At 32.7% G+C, this 21,644-nt stretch overlaps 1 protein-coding gene across 1 annotated transcript; it reads left to right on the plus strand.

The window, feature by feature from the left end:
* Window positions 1-2,484: 2,484 nt before the first annotated feature.
* Window positions 2,485-3,081, plus strand: LOC141649271 (uncharacterized). The gene has a single exon (XM_074457966.1). It carries the CDS (start codon window positions 2,485-2,487, stop codon window positions 3,079-3,081), a length of 597 nt encoding a protein of 198 aa, XP_074314067.1.
* The last annotated feature ends 18,563 nt before the right edge of the window (window positions 3,082-21,644 follow it).

A 21,644-nucleotide genomic window follows, 5' to 3' on the forward strand; every position in this document is an offset into this window, starting at 1 on the left:
TTATTATTAGGATAGTTTAAATAAAGGTCTAGTTCTAGTCACCCTTTAGTTGGGACGAGTAAAGGTTCGGTTTGGGGATGTTTGATGTGGCTCTTAATTACGCACATTTAGTCCCCCAATTGAACCTAATTTCGCATACTAATATAGCATTTCATGGCCATTTTATCCGTCAAATCCTTTATATTTTGCTTTCCTAGTGCATTTTATATGTTTTATAGGAAATGAGATAATGAGACGGAATTCCCGTCTCTCGCGCATATTCGGAAGTTTGTTGACGATCTTGGATTGACTAGTATGAAGAGGAGGCAAGAATGATGACCAAGGATGTAGGAATAAAGAGTATATAGAAGGAACATAAGCCTAAAAGCAAGGAAAAAGGGTTCTGCAGCTCAACCCGCTCAAGTCAAGCTCAAGTAGAGCGAGTTACTGCTCAACCTGCTCGGGTCGTTTTCAACCCGCTCGAATTGAAGCTCAGGACGTGCATTTTTCATTCGGGACGAGCGGATTGTTCTACAGGAAGCTTTTCTTTGCAAAGGGAATCGTGCGTGGCCTTGAGGGACTTGCAAGCTAGGAAGTGCTTCGCCTTGAGGGACTTGCAAGGCTCTATTCGACACTTAAGCATATTATTTCCTAATCTACCCTTGCTTAACCTAATGATGTACCACTATATATAATTCATTTGTAATAATCAAGAGACCAAGTTTCCTTAGATTAGATTAAACTCTCATTAGGAGTAGATTAGAATAGATTACACTTTAATCTTTCCACAAATTACACATTAATCTTTCCTCAATAATTTCTCATACAATCTTATATTTAGCTTAGTACTTGAAGAATTCTTGGGTTTGTATTGGGGAATTGACAACTCTCCACCATTAATCAAAGGGTTTCTTCTATTGTTCTTCCATTTCCTTTGTTCAATTCAAGTTGTTTACATTTGGATCTCTTGGGTATGTATTTGAAGATTAAGTGACAAGTATTCATCTTTATTCAAGGATTCATCTTTATTTATGTTCATCTTTACTCTCCAAGTTGGTAACACTCTTAATCCCTCTTTTATTTAATTGTTAATCTCTTGTTTATTTTCTTGCTTAATCATCATGTTTACTTATGTTGTGATGTTTGACACTATTAATAGTATAATAATCATGATGAGTAGTGAGTAGTCTCTTAGCTAGGATTAGTGGGGGATTAGGGAACTATAACATGGGGGTAGATTCATACTTAATCTAATATGTTCTCATGCAGCTTCTTCAGCAAGTTAATGCAACCAACCTCATTCTAATTCCTAAAGTTGATGAGCCAACCCATGTCAAGGAGTTCAGACCTATAGCTTGTTGTAATGTTTTGTACAAGATTATGTCCAAGTTGCTATGTGAAAGAATTGCTAGTACTCTGCCTGATGTTATTAATGATGCTCAGAGTGCTTTTATCAAGGGTAGAACAATTTTGGGTAACATTCTGATCACGCAAGATCTGGTTAGGCTGTATACTAGGAAGTGTGTGTCTCCTAGATGTCTGATTAAGGTTGATCTGAGGAAAGCGTATGATTCCATTGAGTGGAAGAGTGTGCATCAGATGTTAGAGTATTTAAATTTCCCTCTTAAGATAAGAGAGCTTATTATGCAATGTATCAGCTCACCATCTTTCTCTATTGGGCTAAATGGCCAGACTCATGGGTACTTTAAGGGTAGAAGAGGTCTAAGGCAGGGGGATCCAATCTCCCCCCTGCTTTTCACTGTGTGTATGGAGTATTTGTCAAGGCTAATAGAGAGAGTGGTGGATCATCCGGGGTTTTCCTTTCACCCTTTGTGCAAGAAGTTGAAGATGACACACTTGATGTTTGCAGACGATCTACTACTTTTCTGTAAAGGTGATATTAAGTCTATCACCATTCTTATGGAAGCTTTTAAGATTTTTACTGCTACTACTGGTCTGACCATTAGTAGTGAAAAATATGATATTTACATGAATGGGGTGGAGAATGGAGTTGCTGAGACTATCCTTGATATTACTGGATTCAAAAGGGGTGTGCTCCCTTTTAAATACCTAGGAGTGTGTATTTCTCATAAGAAGTTGACAAAGATTGATTGCAATATCTTGGTTGATAAGATGCTAGCTAGGATTAGAGGTTGGAATAAGAGGAAGCTGTCCTATTCTGCTAGATTGGTTCTAGTTAAGGCTGTCTTGGCTACTATTGATAACTACTGGGCACAAATATTTGTTTTACCTGCTGGAGTTATGGACAGGATTCAAGCTCTGTGTAGGAACTTATTATGGGAAGGTGGTGAGTCTTATTCCAAAGCTCATCTGGTTGGCTGGAATGTTCTCTGTAAGGGTAAGGACTTAGGTGGTCTGGGGATTATTGACAGCAGATTGTGGAACCTGGCAGCTATTGGGAAATTGGCCTGGTGGGTTCAAATGAAGAAAGATATGCTCTGAATCAGATGGGTGGATAGCATTTATCTGAAAGGTAGGAATTGGATGTCCTATAATCCAACTCCTAATAGTTCTTGGGCCTGGCGTATGATTTGTAAGGTGAAAGAGAAGTTTAAACCTGCCTATATGAGTAATATGTGGCAGAGTAATGCTGAGAAGTATCTGATTGCTGATGGGTATAAGTGGTTGAGTACTGGCAATGATCAGAAGGTTACTTGGAAAACTGTGGTTTGGAATAGATATAATGTGCCTAAGCATGTGTTCATAATGTGGCTCATTCAACAACAGCGTTTGCTTACTATGGATAGGCTGCAGAAGATGGGTATCTGTGAGGCTGGCCTTTGTTTCCTGTGTGATCAGTGCCCTAAATCTCACCAGCATCTATTTGAAGACTGCCCCTATATTGTTGCTTGCTTCAATATTCTTTTTGGGTGGCTGGGTATCATCAATAGTGGTTTGAAAACTGGAGAAGCTTTGCTTGCTGGTAGAAGACAGCCTCCCCTTATTCGTTTGCTGAAATGTTCTGTGGTTGTAGGACTTTATTATCATGTTTGGATGGTTAGAAATTCTTGCAGGATGGAGATGTATGTCCCTAGGCCTGACTGTCTTATTCAACGTATTAGGGATGATATTAAATTATGAGTCAGTGTGTCATATGTAGGTTGTATGCCACATCATTTGTTGGAATGGTGTAAGAGTAAGAGGTTGTACTAGGTGACTGTAATAGGTCTCTAGGATACAACTGAGTCTTGGAATGGTTGTAATGGTGCTCGTGCCTTGATTGCTGATTAATAATATTCTCACAGTTCCACCAAAATCATATGTTCTCATGAGATTGCTTGCTTGTTGTAAGTGTTAACCTATGCACATGTTATGCTTGATGAAATGCTAGACTATGAAACCTTGCTTTTTTACCCATCTCTTATTTATTCAACAAGACCTGTAAGACATAAACTAACTCAAGTCTTGTTAGACCATGCATAGAAGTGAATAAGAAGAAAGTAAGTCGACTTGTAGGTGTTGTACAGTCTAGACGACTCGGCTCCGGGACCCAAATCTTCCTATGAATCTTAAGACATAAACTAACTCGATTCCACTACAACAATAATTGCTTGCATCTATGTAAACATGTTTGTATGATAACCACCATGAATCCCCTATGAACCCATGACATCCTAGTGCTTTTAATCATTTTTGTTTTATTGCTTGTTTACCTTCCATTGCTTTTATTAGATTAGAATCATCAACCCATTTCAATTGTGACAACCCTAAGTGCAACTACAATTAAATTGAAGAATTTGAGTACCCCCGTCCTTTGGGTTCGGCCCCGAGTTGCTTGCTATGCTAGTATTTGGGTATAAATGTGTTTGAGAGCGTACAACGACACGCTCATCAACTCCACACTACACATTTGGTTTTTCACGTTTGTCAACGTTTGTTTTACGCGATAAATATCTTTAGCTTGATATTTTAATGTACTCCTAAAACATAAGTCATTATAATAAAAGTTAGATATTTTTCTAGTGATATTGTCTCTGAATTCCAGAGGATGGGGTAACAAAAAACGTAACAAAAACCTTAAATATTTAAACTTTAATTCAAACAACCACCATAATCCAAATACAACTTATAATGCCAGATAATAATTAAAGACTTAATTATTATAATCTGATGAAGTATTAGGATACTCATCATGAATTTCGGTATAGAGCAAGTCGTAGATCGGCCCTTCATTATCACACGCAGGTGGAATGGCCTCTTTCTCCCATAACATAGGCACAGTGGCAAGAATGTGATGCGTCCTGTAATGTTTCAGCAGATGATGATCAAGATGGGTCGCAACCCATAGATAAGGGCCTTGTTGTTTATCATCCGAATAGAAGTCCTCTTTCCCCCATCTACCCCCCGCAAATCTAGCCCCTAATTTTCTTGCCGGACGAAAACTATCATGGCAATTGACTTCGTCAAACACGATAAAAGTGAAGCCTACAAAACCTTACTTGCTTGTAGACACAAGGTACACTTTTTTAACCGCGGTGAAACCGAAGTCATGAAGCATTTGCGTCAACCACCCAAAATTAGGGTTTAAACGGTTACAAAAATCCGTAGCTATAACATAACAACGGGTAACAAAAACCGTTGCTGGTGTTAATTTTGTAACGGTTTTCGAAATGCCGATTTATTAAACTGGTAACGGTTTTCTAACAACCGTTGATAATAGTGATTCTATAATGAGTTTTTGGAAATCGTTAAACGTCTTTGACAACGGTTTGTTAAGCAGCCGTTGTCAAGTTATAATAACACGGTTTTCGAGGGAAATCGTTATTCCTATTACAGCGGTCTAGGTTTCCGCCAATATTTGGAAAACGGTAATCTAAGTGTCGTTATTAAATGCATTAAACCGTTGTGATACGCTCATTATTCATTGCCAGATTTGGCGTCGTGCAACGGCCGAAGATCCTGTCACTCTCTATTGTGACAACAGTGGGGCAGTTTTTCAAGCAAAAAAGCCCAAGTCTAGTAATAAATCTAGACATGTACCTAGGAAATTTCATGTAATTAGAGATTTTATTGAAAGGAAGGAGATATCAGTTTGTAAGGTTGGGACAGATCAGAATATTGCGGATCCTTTAACCAAGTCATTGTCTCAAGCTAAGCATGATAGTCATGTAGTTTGTATGGGATTGAGACGAATGCCAAAACTGTTGTAAATTATGCGATATTTAATAATTAATATATTGTATTTATTATTTCATATAGGACAATTGCACTTATCGTTTTGAGTTTTTACTAAAAAAAACTCTTCTATTCAGTTTTATCTTAATTTAAATACTTTATTTTATGCAAATAGGTTGTAGTGACAACGTCGAAACCTATTAAACTGATTTGGATTGACATTGTATTTTGTCCCTAGTTACTTAACGAGGTGGCGTCTCGGAGTGACTAGATTGTAAGGCGATTGATGACGAATTCGACTATCATATGGCCATAGAGATGGCTAGTCGATTACATAGGCAGAATGTACTGACACTCTGTTGGACAGTGACCATTTATAGAGTCCTTATGTTGCCTGGTCATGGCAAGGATTTCAAATTATTCCTTCGAGTAAATTATTTAGGCATGCGACTATTTGTGTAAGTTAGTACAGTTTTCCGGTAGCTTAGATTTTTGCTCTAGGTCGCGCTGTAAAAGGAGGCCAATGGGCATCTACTGGGTCATTATAATCTGTAACGAACGAAGAAAATAGGTCAATAGGATTGTCCACCCATGTCACATTTTATATCTCAAGGCCACTCGAGGAGAGGTGACTTGAAATGCGTGGCCACGCTCGGATGAGATCTATAGTAGATTATCCAGTCAGTCATTATTTATATCGTCAAAACTACTTTATGATATGATCACTTGCAAGAACGACCTGAAAGACATCTTGTATTGAATAGGAGATATTATTGGACAAGAGAATTGGTAGTGCACACTTGTGTCGAACAAGTGGGAGATTGTTGGAGTGAGTGTCATCTACAATAGTGCGTTTACATACTAAATCTTGTACAAGGAATATCAGGGATTTATTTTATATATTTGTCAGTTGATCAACGTTCATCGGTGATACTCGGCTGACTAGAGTTTGACGTTACTGTCGTGTGACAGCAGTGATCAACTGATCTCTTTAGCTCAAACCAATAGTATGACGCCCAAATGAAAAATCTAATTATTTGTATGAGATATAAATTAATTAAATCCTTGTATTAATTGACTTTTAATAAGTTAAGTGAATGTATTATTTGATGACGAGTTATGAACTCGGGCCAAGGGATTTATTATTTAATTATATGATAATAATTAATAAATATTAATTAGAATTTATTAACTAATAGGTAATTAATTAAAATTATACGACATGCGTGTATATTGTGAGGCGGAGGTAATTAGCTATTTATATTTGCAAGAGGTTGTAAAATTAGCTAATAAGGGTTCATAAGACACACTTTATATTGATAAAATGGTGTAATAGTTAAGTGATCATTAGTGATTAATTTGTGTTATTTAAGTGTTAAATAATCAAATTAATATTTAATTATGTAAGATAATTAAATGTAAGAGTTAAAAGCATTTGTGGGACAAATGTCAAAAACCGAAATGGACCCAATTAATGCCCCACTTGGACCGGTTTTATAGTGTTTCTTTAAGACCTCCACTTGTCAATTATATTTGGAGGAATTCACATGGAATGTTCCCATGAATTCTTTACATTTGACTTGCTATAAATACCCATCTATACACACATTTTCATGGTCAAGTTTTGAGAAAAAAAAATTCACCTAAATACCCTCTCTTGGACGGCCCACACTAGAGGAAAATAGTCTTATTTTATTTATTTATCCTCATCAAAAACTTGATCAAAATGTTTATTATCCAACCAAAATAAATTCACATAAATAATAATATACATCAAATATTATTAGGGTAATAATATTTGAGTAAAATACAAGGTTGATTACTAATATTATCTTGGGTGCTCGCCAAAGAAGGTCATCTAACTTGGTGACTAAGGGAAGGAATATCATCCATCATCTTTTAGCTCAAGAACTACAAAGGTAGGAGACCTTTGTAGTGCCCAATATTTTGCCTTTTTTCACTAACGTAAGGACAATCTTCATCGTATACTTGCATGCATGTAGGAATTAGACCACCATATAAAATTAACTAGTAATTTTAATATCATTAAAAGACTCTAATGAGAGTCTAAATACTTATAGTTGTGAGATCTTTGTTGTCATCGTTGTTGTTGTTGGATGAAGCTGAAGATGTGGCCATGGTTTTAAGGCAAAAAATGGCTCAAGTTACATCTCAATCCGACACGGTTTAACGACTAAAGGCAAAAATCACAAAGGACGAAACACACTTTGCACTCAACGAGACGAGGTCAACCATGTGTGGTGCCTCGGTGCTAACTCGATTAATGGTGCAACGGTGTTGACTAGACTTTGACTCGCACTCAACGTGATGGCGTGACGCCATTGAACGAGTCTCGACGTTAGGCGACTCATAAGTAAAGACCCATAAGTGTTGGAGTATGTGTCCTCAACAATAGTGCGATCACATGTTTAAATCTCAAATTAAGAATACGTAACGGATGATTCATTTATATAGTCAACTGATCAACATTAATCAGTAATGATTGGCTAACTAGAGTTTGACATTACTGTCGTTTGACGGTGGTGATCAGTTGATCCCTTAAGGTCACACCAATAGGACAATTCCCTTAATAGATAAGTTGATTAATTGTATACCGATACAAGTTGATCAATTACTTAAATTTGAACAATTCATGTTGTAAGTGAGAATATTTATATCTTATTGTAATTTGATTAAATAAGATTTATTTTAGTAATTAAAAGATTTTATTACTAAAATTTGTTATTGTTTGTGAAACAATTAAATTAAGAATGATTGATTGATTATAATTGCAAAATGTTGTGAATTATAATTATATGATCCATTATATTTATGTGATCAAGAATCACTAGACAATTTGTTGTATGTAATTTAATTAATGTATATAATGATATTTATTTGATAAATATGCATTAAATTAATTAATAACATGTTTCATACTACAAGTGACATATTGTGTGACAAATTGACAAAATAATATGGAAGTCCATTTTATATATGGACCGAAATAATGGAGGGATTTAGGGATAATAGATGTTTTATTTTATATTAAAATGGAACATGATGATTAACCTAAATTATAGCCTTACATACCTAATGTTTAGAAAGGAGAAAAAGGAAAAGGTGAAGGCCATGCATTAGCCTTCTTCACCTCTCCTAAACCCCCCCCAATCTCCCCCATATAGAGAATTTGTTCTCTATTTTTCCTCCTATGCATCTTTCACATCATTCTTATAATATTCTCCCAATTCTCTCTAAAAATAAGTTTTTAGAATATATTAAATTGTTCATATTTATTCTAATATTATCATAAATATAATATTACTAGTGTAGTAATTGAGATATTATTAGAATCCTTTTAAGGTTTCATAATACACTAATCTTGTTAATTAGTATATTATTTTTAAGGGATTTGTTTTAGGTGAAACAAAAGGAGGATCTCAATATTTGGGATTTTTGGAGGATCATCCATTACATTTAAACTCAAGAACAAATAAGGAAGGTGTCCTTATTTGTGCCCTATTTTCGAACCAACAACAATGTAAGAACCATTGTTTTCTTATATTATTACTTATTTAGTTATGCATGCACTAGATCTTTAGAACATAAATTAAAATGTTATTTTGTTCACCATTATAAAAGTCTAATAATAGGTATATGAACTTAACAATTGGTATCAGAGCATATGATGTTGCATGCATAATCGATTTATAGTTTTTTCCAGTTATTAGTAACTTAATTAAAACTAAAAATTTGTGATTTATTAGATAAAGCAAAGAAATATTTTTGCATGTTGTATATTCTGGTCCTAAAATGTATGTAGGTCATTTTGATGATTTATGGTATTTTATTGTTCATTTTAATGATTTTTAGTTATTTTATTATATTTTAATGGCTAAAATGGTATTTAAAATGCTAAAAATAGTTAAACATAGTCTCTGACCTTGAATTTTTATATGAACTCACATGCATATTTTACTTATTATATGTAAAATTTCGTATAAATTTGATTTATTTTGCATGATTTATGATTTTTATGAGATAAAAATGAATTAAATGGAGGTAAAATGGTTAAAAATAGTTAAACTTCGAAACAGGCCATGAAATTTTAATATGTTGTCACGTGCATATTTTACTCACTGTGTGTAAAATTTAAGATGAACATGATTCATTTTGCACGATTTATGAATTTTTGAGTAAAAATAACATAAATAGTGACTATTTTAGCATAAATAGCTAAAGTAAATTACATGGCATGTGAAAATTATTTTAGGTTGCATTTATATCCCACTTATCAGATCTAATGTTGTAAAATTGATTAGATTAATTTTTGTATACTTTAGATGTTTTATTTGATAACACCGATAAATCGCAACTACATTTTTCTCGAAATAAATTTGAAAGTTTTAACCATGATTTTTGAAATTATGAGTCTCATGGATATATTCCAGAATGTTCAAAAATTTAAAATTCAAATTTTGAAATTATTGTAATTAAATTTGGATTTATTTCATAAATGTTATGATTTTGGGGTCAAAATGAGCATAAAATTATATCAAGTTGAATTATTGTCAAAAATTAAGTAATGACTAATTTTTGAGACATAAGAGTGTTAGGATAATTAACTTGGACTAAAATTAGATTTTAGTATTAATTTACGATTTTAATAAATTAAAAGTCGTGAATTTCCATAAAACCGTTTATATGATCGATATAAGTTAAATATGTTGGAGTATATATCCTCAACAATAGTGCGATCACATGTTTAAATCTCAAATTAAGAATACGTAACGGATGATTCATTTATATAGTCAACTGATCAACATTAATCAGTAATGATTGGGTAACTAGAGTTTGACATTACTGTCGTTTGACGGTGGTAATGAGTTGATCCCTTAAGGTCACACCTATAGGACAATTCTCTTAATAGATAAGTTGATTAATTATATACCGATACAAGTTGATCAATTCCTTAAATTTGAACATTTCATGTTGTAAGTGAGAATATTTATATCTTATTGTAATTTGATTAAATAAGATTTATTTTAGTAATTAAAAGATTTTATTACTAAAATTCGTTATTGTTTGTGAAACAATTAAATTAAGAATGAATGATTGATTATAATTGCAAAATGTTGTGAATTATAATTATATGACCCATTTTATTTATGTGATCAAGAATCGCTAGACAATTTGTTGTATGTAATTTAATTAATGTATATAATGATATTTATTTGATAAATATGTATTAAATTAATTAATAACATGTTTCATACTACATGTGACATATTGTGTGACAAATGACAAATTGACAAAATAAAATGGAAGTCCATTTTATACATGGACCGAAATAATGGAGGGATTTAGGGATAATAAATGTTTTATTTTATATTAAAATGGAACATGATGATTAACCTAAATTATAGCCTTACATACCTAATGTTTAGAAAAGAGAAAAAGGAAAAGGTGAAGGCCATGCATTGGCCTTCTTCACCTCTCCTAACCCCCACCCCCCCCCACCCCCCCCCCCCCCCCACCCCCCCCCCCCCCCCCCCCTCTCTCCCCCCCTCCATATAGAGAATTTGTTCTCTATTTTTCCTCCTATGCATTTTTCAAATCATTCTTATAATATTCGCCCACTTCTCTCTAAAAATAAGTTTTTAGAATATATTAAATTGTTAAACTTTATTCTAATATTATCATAAATATAATATTACTAGTGTAGTAGTAGAGATATTACTAGAATCCTTTCAAGGTTTCATAATACACTAATCTAGTTAATTAGTATATTATTTTTAAGGGATTTGTTTTGGGTGCAACAAAAGGAGGATCTCAATATTTGAGATTTTTGGAGGATCATCCATTACATTTAAACTCAAGAACAAATAAGGAAGGTGTCCTTATTTGTGCCTTATTTTCGAACCAACAACAATTTAAGAACCATTGTTTTCTTATATTATTACTTATTTAGTTATGCAAGCACTAGATCTTTAGAACATACATTAAAATGTTAATTTGTTCATCATTAGAAAAGTCTAACAATAGGTATATGAACCTAACAATTGGTATCAAAGCATAGGATGTTACATGCATAATCGATTTATAGTTTTTTCGAGTTATTAGTAACTTAATTAAAACTAAAAAGTTGTAATTTATTAGATAAAGCCACGAAATATTTATGCATGTATATTCTGGTCCTAAAATGTATGTAGGTCCTTTTGATGATTTATGGTATTTTATTAATCATTTTAATGATTTTTAGTTATTTTATTACAGTTTAATGGCTAAAATGGTATTTAAAATGCTAAAAATAGTTAAATATAGTCTCTGACCTTGAAATTTTTATATGACCTCACATGCATATTTAACTTATTGTATGTAAAATTTTGCATAAATTTGATTTATTTTGCATGATTTATGATTTTTATGAGCTAAATTTAAATTAAATGGAAGTAAAATGGTTAAAAATAGTTAAACTTCGAAACAGGCCATGAAATTTTAATATGTTGTCACATGCATATTTTAATCACAGTGTATACAAATTAAGATGAACTTGAATCATTTTGCACTATTTATGAATTTTTGAGTAAAAATAACATAAATAGTGACTATTTTAGCATAAATAGCTAAAATAAATTACATGGCATGAGAAAATTATTTTAGGTTGAATTTATATCCCACTTATCAGATCTAAAGTTTTAAAATTTATTAGATTAATTTTTGTATACTTTAGATGTTTTATTTGATAAAACCGATAAATCGCAACTACATTTTTCTCGAAATAAATTCGAAAATTTTAACCATGATTTTTGACATTATGAGTGTCATGGATATATTCTAGAATGTTCAAAAATTTAAAATTCAAATTTTGAAATTATTGTAATTAAATTTGGATTTATTTCATAAATGTTATGATTTTGGGGTCAAAATGAGCATAAAATTATATCAAGTTGAATTTTTGTCAAAAATTAAGTAATGACTAATTTTTGAGACATAAGAGGGTTAGGATAATTAACTTGGACTAAAATTAGATTTTAGTATTAATTTACGATTTTAATAAGTTAAAAGTCGTGAATTTCCATAAAACCGGGATGATTCATTTATATAGTCAACTGATCAACATTAATCAGTAATGATAGGCTAACTAGAGTTTTACATTACTGTCGTTTGACGGTGGTGATCAGTTGATCCCTTAAGGTCACACCTATAGGACAATTCCCTTAATAGACTAGTTGATTAATTGTATATCGATACAAGTTAATCAATTCCTTAAATTTGATCAGTTCATTTGTGAGTGAGAATTTTATATCTTATTGTAATTTGATTAAATAAGATTTATTTTAGTAATTAAAAGATTTTATTACTAAAATTAATTATTGCTTATGAAACAATTGAGATAAGAATGAATGGTTAATTATAATTACAATATGTTGTGAATTATATTAACATGACCCATTTTATTTATGTGATCAAGAATTACTAGACAAATTGTTATATGTAATTTAATTAATGTATATAATGATATTTATTTGATAAATATGCATTAAATTAATTAATAACATGTTACATACTACATGTGACATATTGTGTGACAAATGACAAATTGACAAAATAAAATGGAAGTCCATTTTGTACAAAATGACTGAAATATTGGAGGGTTATAAGATAGTGGATGCTTTGTATAATTGTTAAATCAAAACACCATCATGACCTATTTGTAAGTAGCCTTACAATTAGCTTCTTGTGAAGAACAAAAGAAAAAGAAGAGGGCATGCATTGGTCTTCTTTTGGCCCTCCAAAATTGGCGCCCTCTATTAACAATAGGGGTCTTTTGCCTTTCATTCATTCATTCTTACAATACATTGTGCTGTGTTTTTTTTTTCTTCTCATCACTCTCTCTAAAATAGTTTTAGAATCTCCAATAATTGTTCATCTAAGTTCTAATATCACAACATAACATTACTAGTGTAGTAATACATATTATTAGAATCATTTAAGGATACTAGTATATTAATCTGGTTAGTTAATATATTAGTTTTAAAGGAAGTCTTGGGTGCAATTTGAAGGAGTCTCTCTACACTTGTGAAAGGAGGATCATCCATTATTATTTGAGCTCAAGAACAAGTGAAGGTAGGAGACCTTACTTGTGCACATTTCGAACCATTTAACAATGTAAGGAACATTGTTTTCTTATTTTATTTCTTATTAAGTTATGCATGCACTATATCCTTAGAACTCATATTAAAATGTTAATTAGTTCATCATTAGAAATGTCTAACAATAGGTATATGAACCCAACAAAATAGGGCGATTTGGCACATAATTTGGCATGACAGACACATATTATAATGCTGAATGTTTCATTATTGAATGTCATATTTTATTTATGTAATTTTGAATTATGTAATTTATCTTAGTATGGCCTTAGTTTTTTAATCGATATTACCCATAATGTAAGGGGATATTGATTCGGTTGTAATTTAATGTGATCTCGTATCACTTTTATTTTAATTAGTTTTTCATATTACAAATGTATAATAGGAATAGCTTTGTTTTTTATTATTATTTGTAATTCCGGAGTTCCTTCAAGACGGTGTGAGACCCCTTCAATGCAAATGGATCTTTAAGGTAAGAAATGGTATAGAAGGGCATGATGATGTCTACAAAGCGAGGCTAGTTGCGAAAGGTTTCACCCAAGTTCATGGTTTACACTATGACGAAACCTTTTCCCCCGTAGCCATGCTTAGATCAATTAGGATTATGTTAGCTATTGCCGCATTTCATGATTATGATATATGGCAAATGGATGTCAAAACCGCCTTTCTAAATGGGTATTTGGAGGAGGATGTTTACATGGTACAATCTGAGGGTTTTGTACATCCTAAAAATCCTAACATGGTATGCAAACTTAAGAGATCCATCTATGGTCTTAAGCAAGCATCGAGAAGTTGGAATCATCGTTTTGATCATGTAATAAAAGAGAATGGTTTCACTCGAAGTGTCGAAGAACCATGTTTATACATGAAGTTTAGTGGGAGCAAAGTTATCTTTCTAATCTTGTATGTGGATGACATACTTCTAAATGGCAATGATATACCAATGCTTACCTCTATAAAGGGGTGGTTAGGGAATCATTTCCAAATGAAAGATTTAGGAGAGGCACAACGCATATTGGGTATCCGGATCTATAGAGATAGATATAAGAGGATATTGGCACTAAGTCAAGAGTCTTATATTGATAAGGTTCTTCGACGTTTTATCATGGACAACTCCAAGAGGGGTTTTATTCCAATGGGTAGTGGGGTTACATTGAGCAAGTCTCAGTCACCCACAGAACCTGAAGATATTGAACGCATGAAATTAATCCCTTATGCTTCCGCTGTTGGATCAATCATGTATGCCATTATATGAACTCGTCCCGATGTTTTGTATGCTTTGAGCATGACTAGCAGATTTCAAGACAAGCCAGGTGAAAGTCACTGGATAGCCGTCAAGAATATCCTTAAGTACATGAGAAGAACTAAGGATTCATTCTTGGTGTTTGGAGGAGATTCCGAGCTAAGTGTGAAGGGTTACACTGACTCGAGCTTTCAAACGGATAGGGATGATTTGAAATCCCAGGCTGGCTTTGTTTTCATGATTAATGGTGGGGCGGTTAGCCGGAGGAGCTTCAAAGAGTCGGTAATTGCGGATTCTACGACGGAGGCTGAGTACATTGCAGCATCTGAAGCTGCCAAAGAAGCCGTGTGGGTTAGGCAATTTTTGGAGGTGCTAAGGATAGTTTCTACTGCCAAAGATCCTATCACGATCTTCTGTGATAATAGTGGGGCTATCTTTCAAGCTAAAGAGCCCAAGTCTAGTAACAAGTCTAGACACGTACTTCAAAAATTTCACGTAATTAGAGATTTCATCGAAAGGAAGGAAATAGTGATTCGTAAGGTTGAGGCGGATGATAACATTGTTGATGCTTTAACCAAGCCTTTATCGCAGGCTAAGCATGACTAACATGTTATTTCCATGGGTCTGAAACGCATGCCAAGTTTGTATTAGATTATAAGATATGAAATAAAAACCGTTGTTTTTGGTTTATATATGATAATCGCATTTATCGTTTGAGTTTCTTTATGCAAACTCATTTATTTATTACTTTGTTATATCCAAATAGGTTGTTGAGACAATTTTGACCCCTATTAAAGTCAACTGGATTAACATAGTATTCGCCCCTAGTTACTTATAAGAGGTGACGTCTCGAAGTGACTAGAGTGTGATGCGATAGATGGGAAGTTCAAGTGCCATAGGGTCATATGAGTTGACTAGTCTATCACATAGACAGACTGTATGAGACACTCTGTCGGGCAGTGACCGCTTATAGAGTTCTGGAAATTCATAAAGCCTGGTCGTGGCAAGAGCTACTATAGTATTATTATGAGTCGATTCTTTTGACTAGAGACTATTCGCCCAAGTTGGCACAAGTTTCTAATTGGCTTTGATTTATACTCTACGACTGTCGTAACTGAAGTCAAATGAGTATATTTTGGGTTATGATGAACTGTGGCTATACGAAGGGAATAGTGCGATAGGAATTGTCCACCCCCTTGTCAGGGTTTTTTGAAATCTAAGGGCCACTTGAGGAGTAGTGAACTGAAAATGCGTGGCCACGCTAATTGGAAGGTATCTACGGTAGATAATTCCGGTCAGACAGTTACTCTCCAGATCGAGGAAACCACTCAAGATATGATCAAATGCATGTACGACCTGCAAGATACCTTGCATTGAGTGGGAGATTGTAATAGGACAAGAGAATTGGTGACGCACAATTGTCTCGGACAAGTGGGAGATTGTTGGAGTATGTGTCCTCAACAACAGTGCAATCACATGTTTAAATGTCAAATTTAGAATACGTAAGCGATGATTCATTTATATAGTCAACTGATCAACATTAATCAGTAATGATTGGCTAACTAGGGTTTGACATTACTGTCTTTTGACGGTGGTGATAAGTTGATCCCTTAAGGTCACACCTATAGGACAATTCCCTTAATAGACTAGTTGATTAATTGTATGTCGATACAAGTTAATCAGTTCCTTAAATTTGAACAGTTCATTTGTGAGTGAGAATTTTATATCTTATTGTAATTTGATTAAATAAGATTTATTTTAGTAATTAAAAGATTTTATTACTAAAATTAATTATTGTTTATAAAACAATTGAGATAAGAATGAATGGTTAATTATAATTACAATATGTTGTGAATTTTATTAACATGACCCATTTTATTTATGTGATCAAGAATTACTACACAATTTATTATATGTAATTTAATTAATGTATATAATGATATTTATTTGATAAATATGCATTAAATTAATTAATAACATGTTACATAATACATGTGACATATTGTGTGACAAATGACAAATTGACAAAATAAAATGGAAGTCCATTGATGCGTGTCTATAATATGATGTTTTACATCTTTATTTCCACGCATTTTATGTCTATTATTAGTAGTTTATTCTACTATTTGCCCCTTTTCGTCGACTTCCGCCTTTTTATGTAATATTGCAGATTATTGCGGAATTGAGTAGATAATGAGCCAAATTCGTCCCAAAGTGTTTAGCATAGCATTTGACATGAAGAGAAAGCTCGAGAGATGAACTTGGTGCGCATTTCAAGGCCTGAAAGATGTATTTGCGAGAGTTTTAGAAGCGGATTGCCAGCTACAGTGGTCTATAGACTGACCTACATGGTCTATAGACCGTCAGAATGCTTCTCGACATTGCAGGCTACTTCAGATGGCTATATCTTGAGTTCTAGAGCAGATAATCGAGTGATTCCAAATGGAGGTGAAAGCTTATTCTCTTAGCTTTCCAACGCCGCGTAGAACGCCTGATTTGATCAAGTAACGAAGAAATGGCAGCTGTTTTAAGATCGGTGCGCGCTGCAGGAATCGTCAGAATGCAATTCTGTACAGCGCTCTTGGTCGATCGACTGGTCCAAGTGGTCGATCGACCACTCCACGAGTCTGACGAGAATTTAAAGACGAGAATTAGAAAGCCGATTGTATATTAGGTTTAGGAATAAGTGTTACGTTATATTCCTATATAACGTAACCTGATGTATTCAGTTTGGGATTCAGTTTTGATTATCAAATTTTAGGGTTCATTCATTAGCTTAATTTCCGTCAATAAAAGTTACTTTCGCTTTCGGTTTTGATCCTTTCTCTGCAATTCCATTCGGTATTTTTCTGTCCTTATATTCAATTTCATAGTTCTATTTCGTTCGTAGTATAGAATTGCTAGAATAGTTTCCCGAAAGCCAATTTATCGTCTCATGTTAATTGTTTGTTTAGCTATTTTAATCATGAATTCTATTGTTTTATTAGTAAATTTCGTTGTTGTTATTATTTCCAGTATGAGTAGCTAAATACCCTGTGCTAGGATGTAGGGGACCTATAGCGTAGATGGCGTAGAATTAGGCGACCTGAATTAGGGCATTGGTCGATCGATTGGCTTCTCTGGTCGATCAAGCTGTATGCGGTTGGTCGATCGATCACTGCCTATAGTGGTCGATCGACTGACGCGTGTATGATTAGCACCGTTTTAATTTATTAATTGCAATATTTGACAACGAGACCGAGAGGGGACCTGTTAGATGCTTAGTATTGACCAACCCATTAAGATCAAGAGATAGGGGAGGGAAATAATTAATGAATTAGAACGACTAAATTGCCAAGATCGAAAGACAGGTAATTTAGGCTTTAAGGATCACTTTTCAGTGCGAGAGCTAGCATTAGTGAGACTTAGGGGCTAGTAGCATAAGCCGAAAGGAGCTACTGGTTAACTTTGACTGAGAGGACTTGTTATTTACCAATCTACACGACTTTATTTCAGACTTACCTAGGATTATGTGCCATCGCAGCTATAGTGAACCGACCGTCTTAGCATTTCTTTTATTATCGTTTACATCCCTTATTACTCTTATTTGGTTATTTAGTTATTTTAGACTTAATACATATCAAAACCCCCTCAACTGTTACCCTTAGACTAAAATTAAAAACAACTATTATCTCCCTACCTCCCCGCGGATCGACCCTGACTGCCACTAGCTTCTGTTAGTAGTATTTAGGTTATAAATATTATTTTTGATACTCACATCGACAGGTATCATCCATTTTGTACAAAATGACCGAAATATTGGAGGGTTATAAGATAGTGGATGCTTTGTATAATTGTTAAATCAAAACACCATCATGACCTATTTGTAAGTAGCCTTACAACTAGCTTCTTGTGAAGAACAAAAGAAAAAGAAGAGGGCATGCATTGGTCTTCTTTTGGCCCCAACTGGGACCCTCTATTAACAATATGGGTCTTTTGCCTTTCATTCATTCATTCTTACAATACATTGTGTTGTGTTTTTTTCTTCTCATCACTCTCTCTAAAATAGTTTTAGAATCTCCAATAATTGTTCATCTAAGTTCTAATATCACAACATAACATTACTAGTGTAGTAATACATATTATTAGAATCATTTAAGGATACTAGTATATTAATCTAGTTAGTTAATATATTAGTTTTAAAGGAAGTCTTGGGTGCAATTTGAAGGAGTCTCTCTGCACTTGAGATTGGAGGATCATCCATTATTATTTGAGCTCAAGAACAAGTGAAGGTAGGAGACCTTACTTGGGCACATTTCGAACCATTTAACAATGTAAGGAACATTATTTTCTTATTTTATTTCTTATTAAGTTATGCATGCACTAGATCCTTAGAGCTCATATTAAAATATTAATTAGTTCATCATTATAAATGTCTAACAATAGGTATATGAACCCAACAATTGGTATCAGAGCATAGGATGTTGCATGCATAATCGATTTATAGTTTTTTCGAGTTATTAATAACGTAATTAAAACTAAAAATTTGTGATTTATTAGATAAAGCCACGAAATCTTAATGCATGTTGTATATTCTGGTCCTAAAATGTATTTAGGTCATTTTTATGATTTATGTTATTTTATTGTTCATTTTAATGATTTTTAGTTATTTTATTACATTTAAATGGCTAAAATGGAATTCAAAATGCTAAAAATAGTTAAACATAGTCTCCGACCTTGAATTTTTTATATAACCTCACATGCATATTTTACTTATTGTATGTAAAATTTTGAATAAATTTGATTTATTTTGCATAATTTATGATTTTTATGAAATAAAAATGAATTAAAAGGAGGGAAAATAGTTAAATATAGTTAAACTTCGAAACAAGCCATGAAATTTTAATATGTTGTCACATGCACATTTTAATCATTGTGTTTAAAATTTAAGATGAACTTGATTCATTTTGCATGATTTATGAATTTTTAGAGTAAAAATGACATAAATAGTGACTATTTTAGCATAAATAGCTAAAACAAATTACATGGCATGAGAAAATTATTTTAGGTTGCATTTATATCCCACTTATCATATCTAAAGTTCTAGAATTGATTAGATTGATTTTTTTATGCTTTAGATGTTTTATTTGATAAAACCGATAAATCGCAACTACATTTTCTCGAAATAAATTCGAAAATTTTAACCATGATTTTTGACAATATGATTGTTATGTATATATTCCGTAATGTTCAAAAAATTTAAAATTTAAAATTCAAAATTTGAAATTATTGTAATTTAATTTGGATTTATTTCATAAATGTTATGATTTTAGGGTCAAAATGAGCATAAAATTATGTCAAGTTGAATTATTGTCAAAAATTGAGTAATGACTAATTTTTGAGACCTAAGTGTGTTAGGATAATTAACTTGGACTAAAATTAGATTTTAGTATTAATTTACGATTTTAATAAGTTAAAAGTCGTGAATTTCCATAAAACCGGGTTCTATAATCGATATAAGTTAAATAGCGCGATTTGACACATAATTTGGCATGATAGATACATATTATAATACTGCATATTTCATTGTTGAATGTCATATTTTATTTATGTAATTTTGATTTATGTAATTTTATCTTAGTATGACCTTAGTTTTAATCAATATTACCCGTAATGTAAGGGGATATTGATTCGGTTGTAATTTAATGTGATCTCGTATCACTTTTAATTTACTAGTTTTTCATATTACAAATGTATAATGAGAATAGCTATGTATTTTTATTATTATTTGTAATCCCGAAGTTCCTTCAAGACGGTGCCATTCGGAAAGGCGTTCCGACAAAGACGGTGTTCTTGGGAGGCATGTGTTAGAAATCTATATCTCATTATACTCAACATATTCATATATGTTATAATTTAATTTAGTCATAAAATTAAATACAAATCTTATGCATGCAAACTAAAAAGATAAGTGAAGAAATCGTTTTCCTTACTATAAATTTCGGATCAAAAGGGCACAAGTAAGTTCTCCTTCTTACTTGTTCTTGAGCTTTCCTTATATGGATGAACAAAGATTCAAGATTAGAATCTCTCCCAAAGATGAATACCCAAGATAACCCCTTAAAAGATAAATATTATTTAACTAGAACAATATATATCTTACTAAAATTGACCCAAAATATTTATATTGGTCTCTATTATTTCGGTATAGAGAAAAGAATTTTGGAAGTTATTATGTCTCTAATTTCTCATAAGATGTTGAGAGGAAATTTTTATTTCTTACTCTAGAAATATTATGTGAAGTTGTGAATGAAAAATTAGAGAGGAAAAACTCTCTATGATGGCCATAGAAAACCGGTGGGGTGTGGGAAGGGTGCCCTATGCATGGGCTTCATTCTCTAACAAAGAATATAGGCATGCAAGGCTAGTCCCTAGAGGTAATGATCATGTTCCTATTTAAAATAAAAACACAATATTAATCCTCACACTCCCTCCATTTCGGTACCCACACATAAAATGGATGAGTCCATTTTATTTGTGATTTTGTCATTATGTCACATGTGACATATTACATGACATCTTATATATAAAATGTATTTTTAACAATTAAAAATCAACATATTAATAAAATATGTCACTTATAAGGTTAACCTAGTAATTCATAATTACTTGTACCGTAATGGGTTTCCGAGTCATAAATTACAACATTCTGTATTTATAATAATCAATTCATTCTGTTTCAATTGTTTCCGTAAACAATAATTTCATCTAAGTAATAAAACAATTCGATTACTTAGACCGTATCTTATTTAATCAAATTAAAATGAGACACGTAAATATTACTTCCAAAATCGTCTGTCAATTTTAAGTAATTTAATTAACCCGTATCGTCATACGATCAATTAAATAATCAATTAAGAGTGTTACCCTTTAGGTATGACCTAAGGGGATCAACTGATCACCACCGTCGCACGACAGTAATGTCAAACTCTAGTCAGCCAATCATTACCGATATGTGTGGACCAGTTGACTGTAAAATATTACATCCCACATGTATTCTAAAAATGAGATTTAAACATGTGATCATCATGATCGACAGTTGTGATCGCATTATTGTCGGAGGACACATATTCCAACAATCTCCCACTTGT

The sequence above is a fragment of the Silene latifolia genome, chromosome 3 (assembly GCF_048544455.1).
Source record: "Silene latifolia isolate original U9 population chromosome 3, ASM4854445v1, whole genome shotgun sequence".
In the NCBI taxonomy this organism is placed as follows: domain Eukaryota; kingdom Viridiplantae; phylum Streptophyta; class Magnoliopsida; order Caryophyllales; family Caryophyllaceae; genus Silene; species Silene latifolia.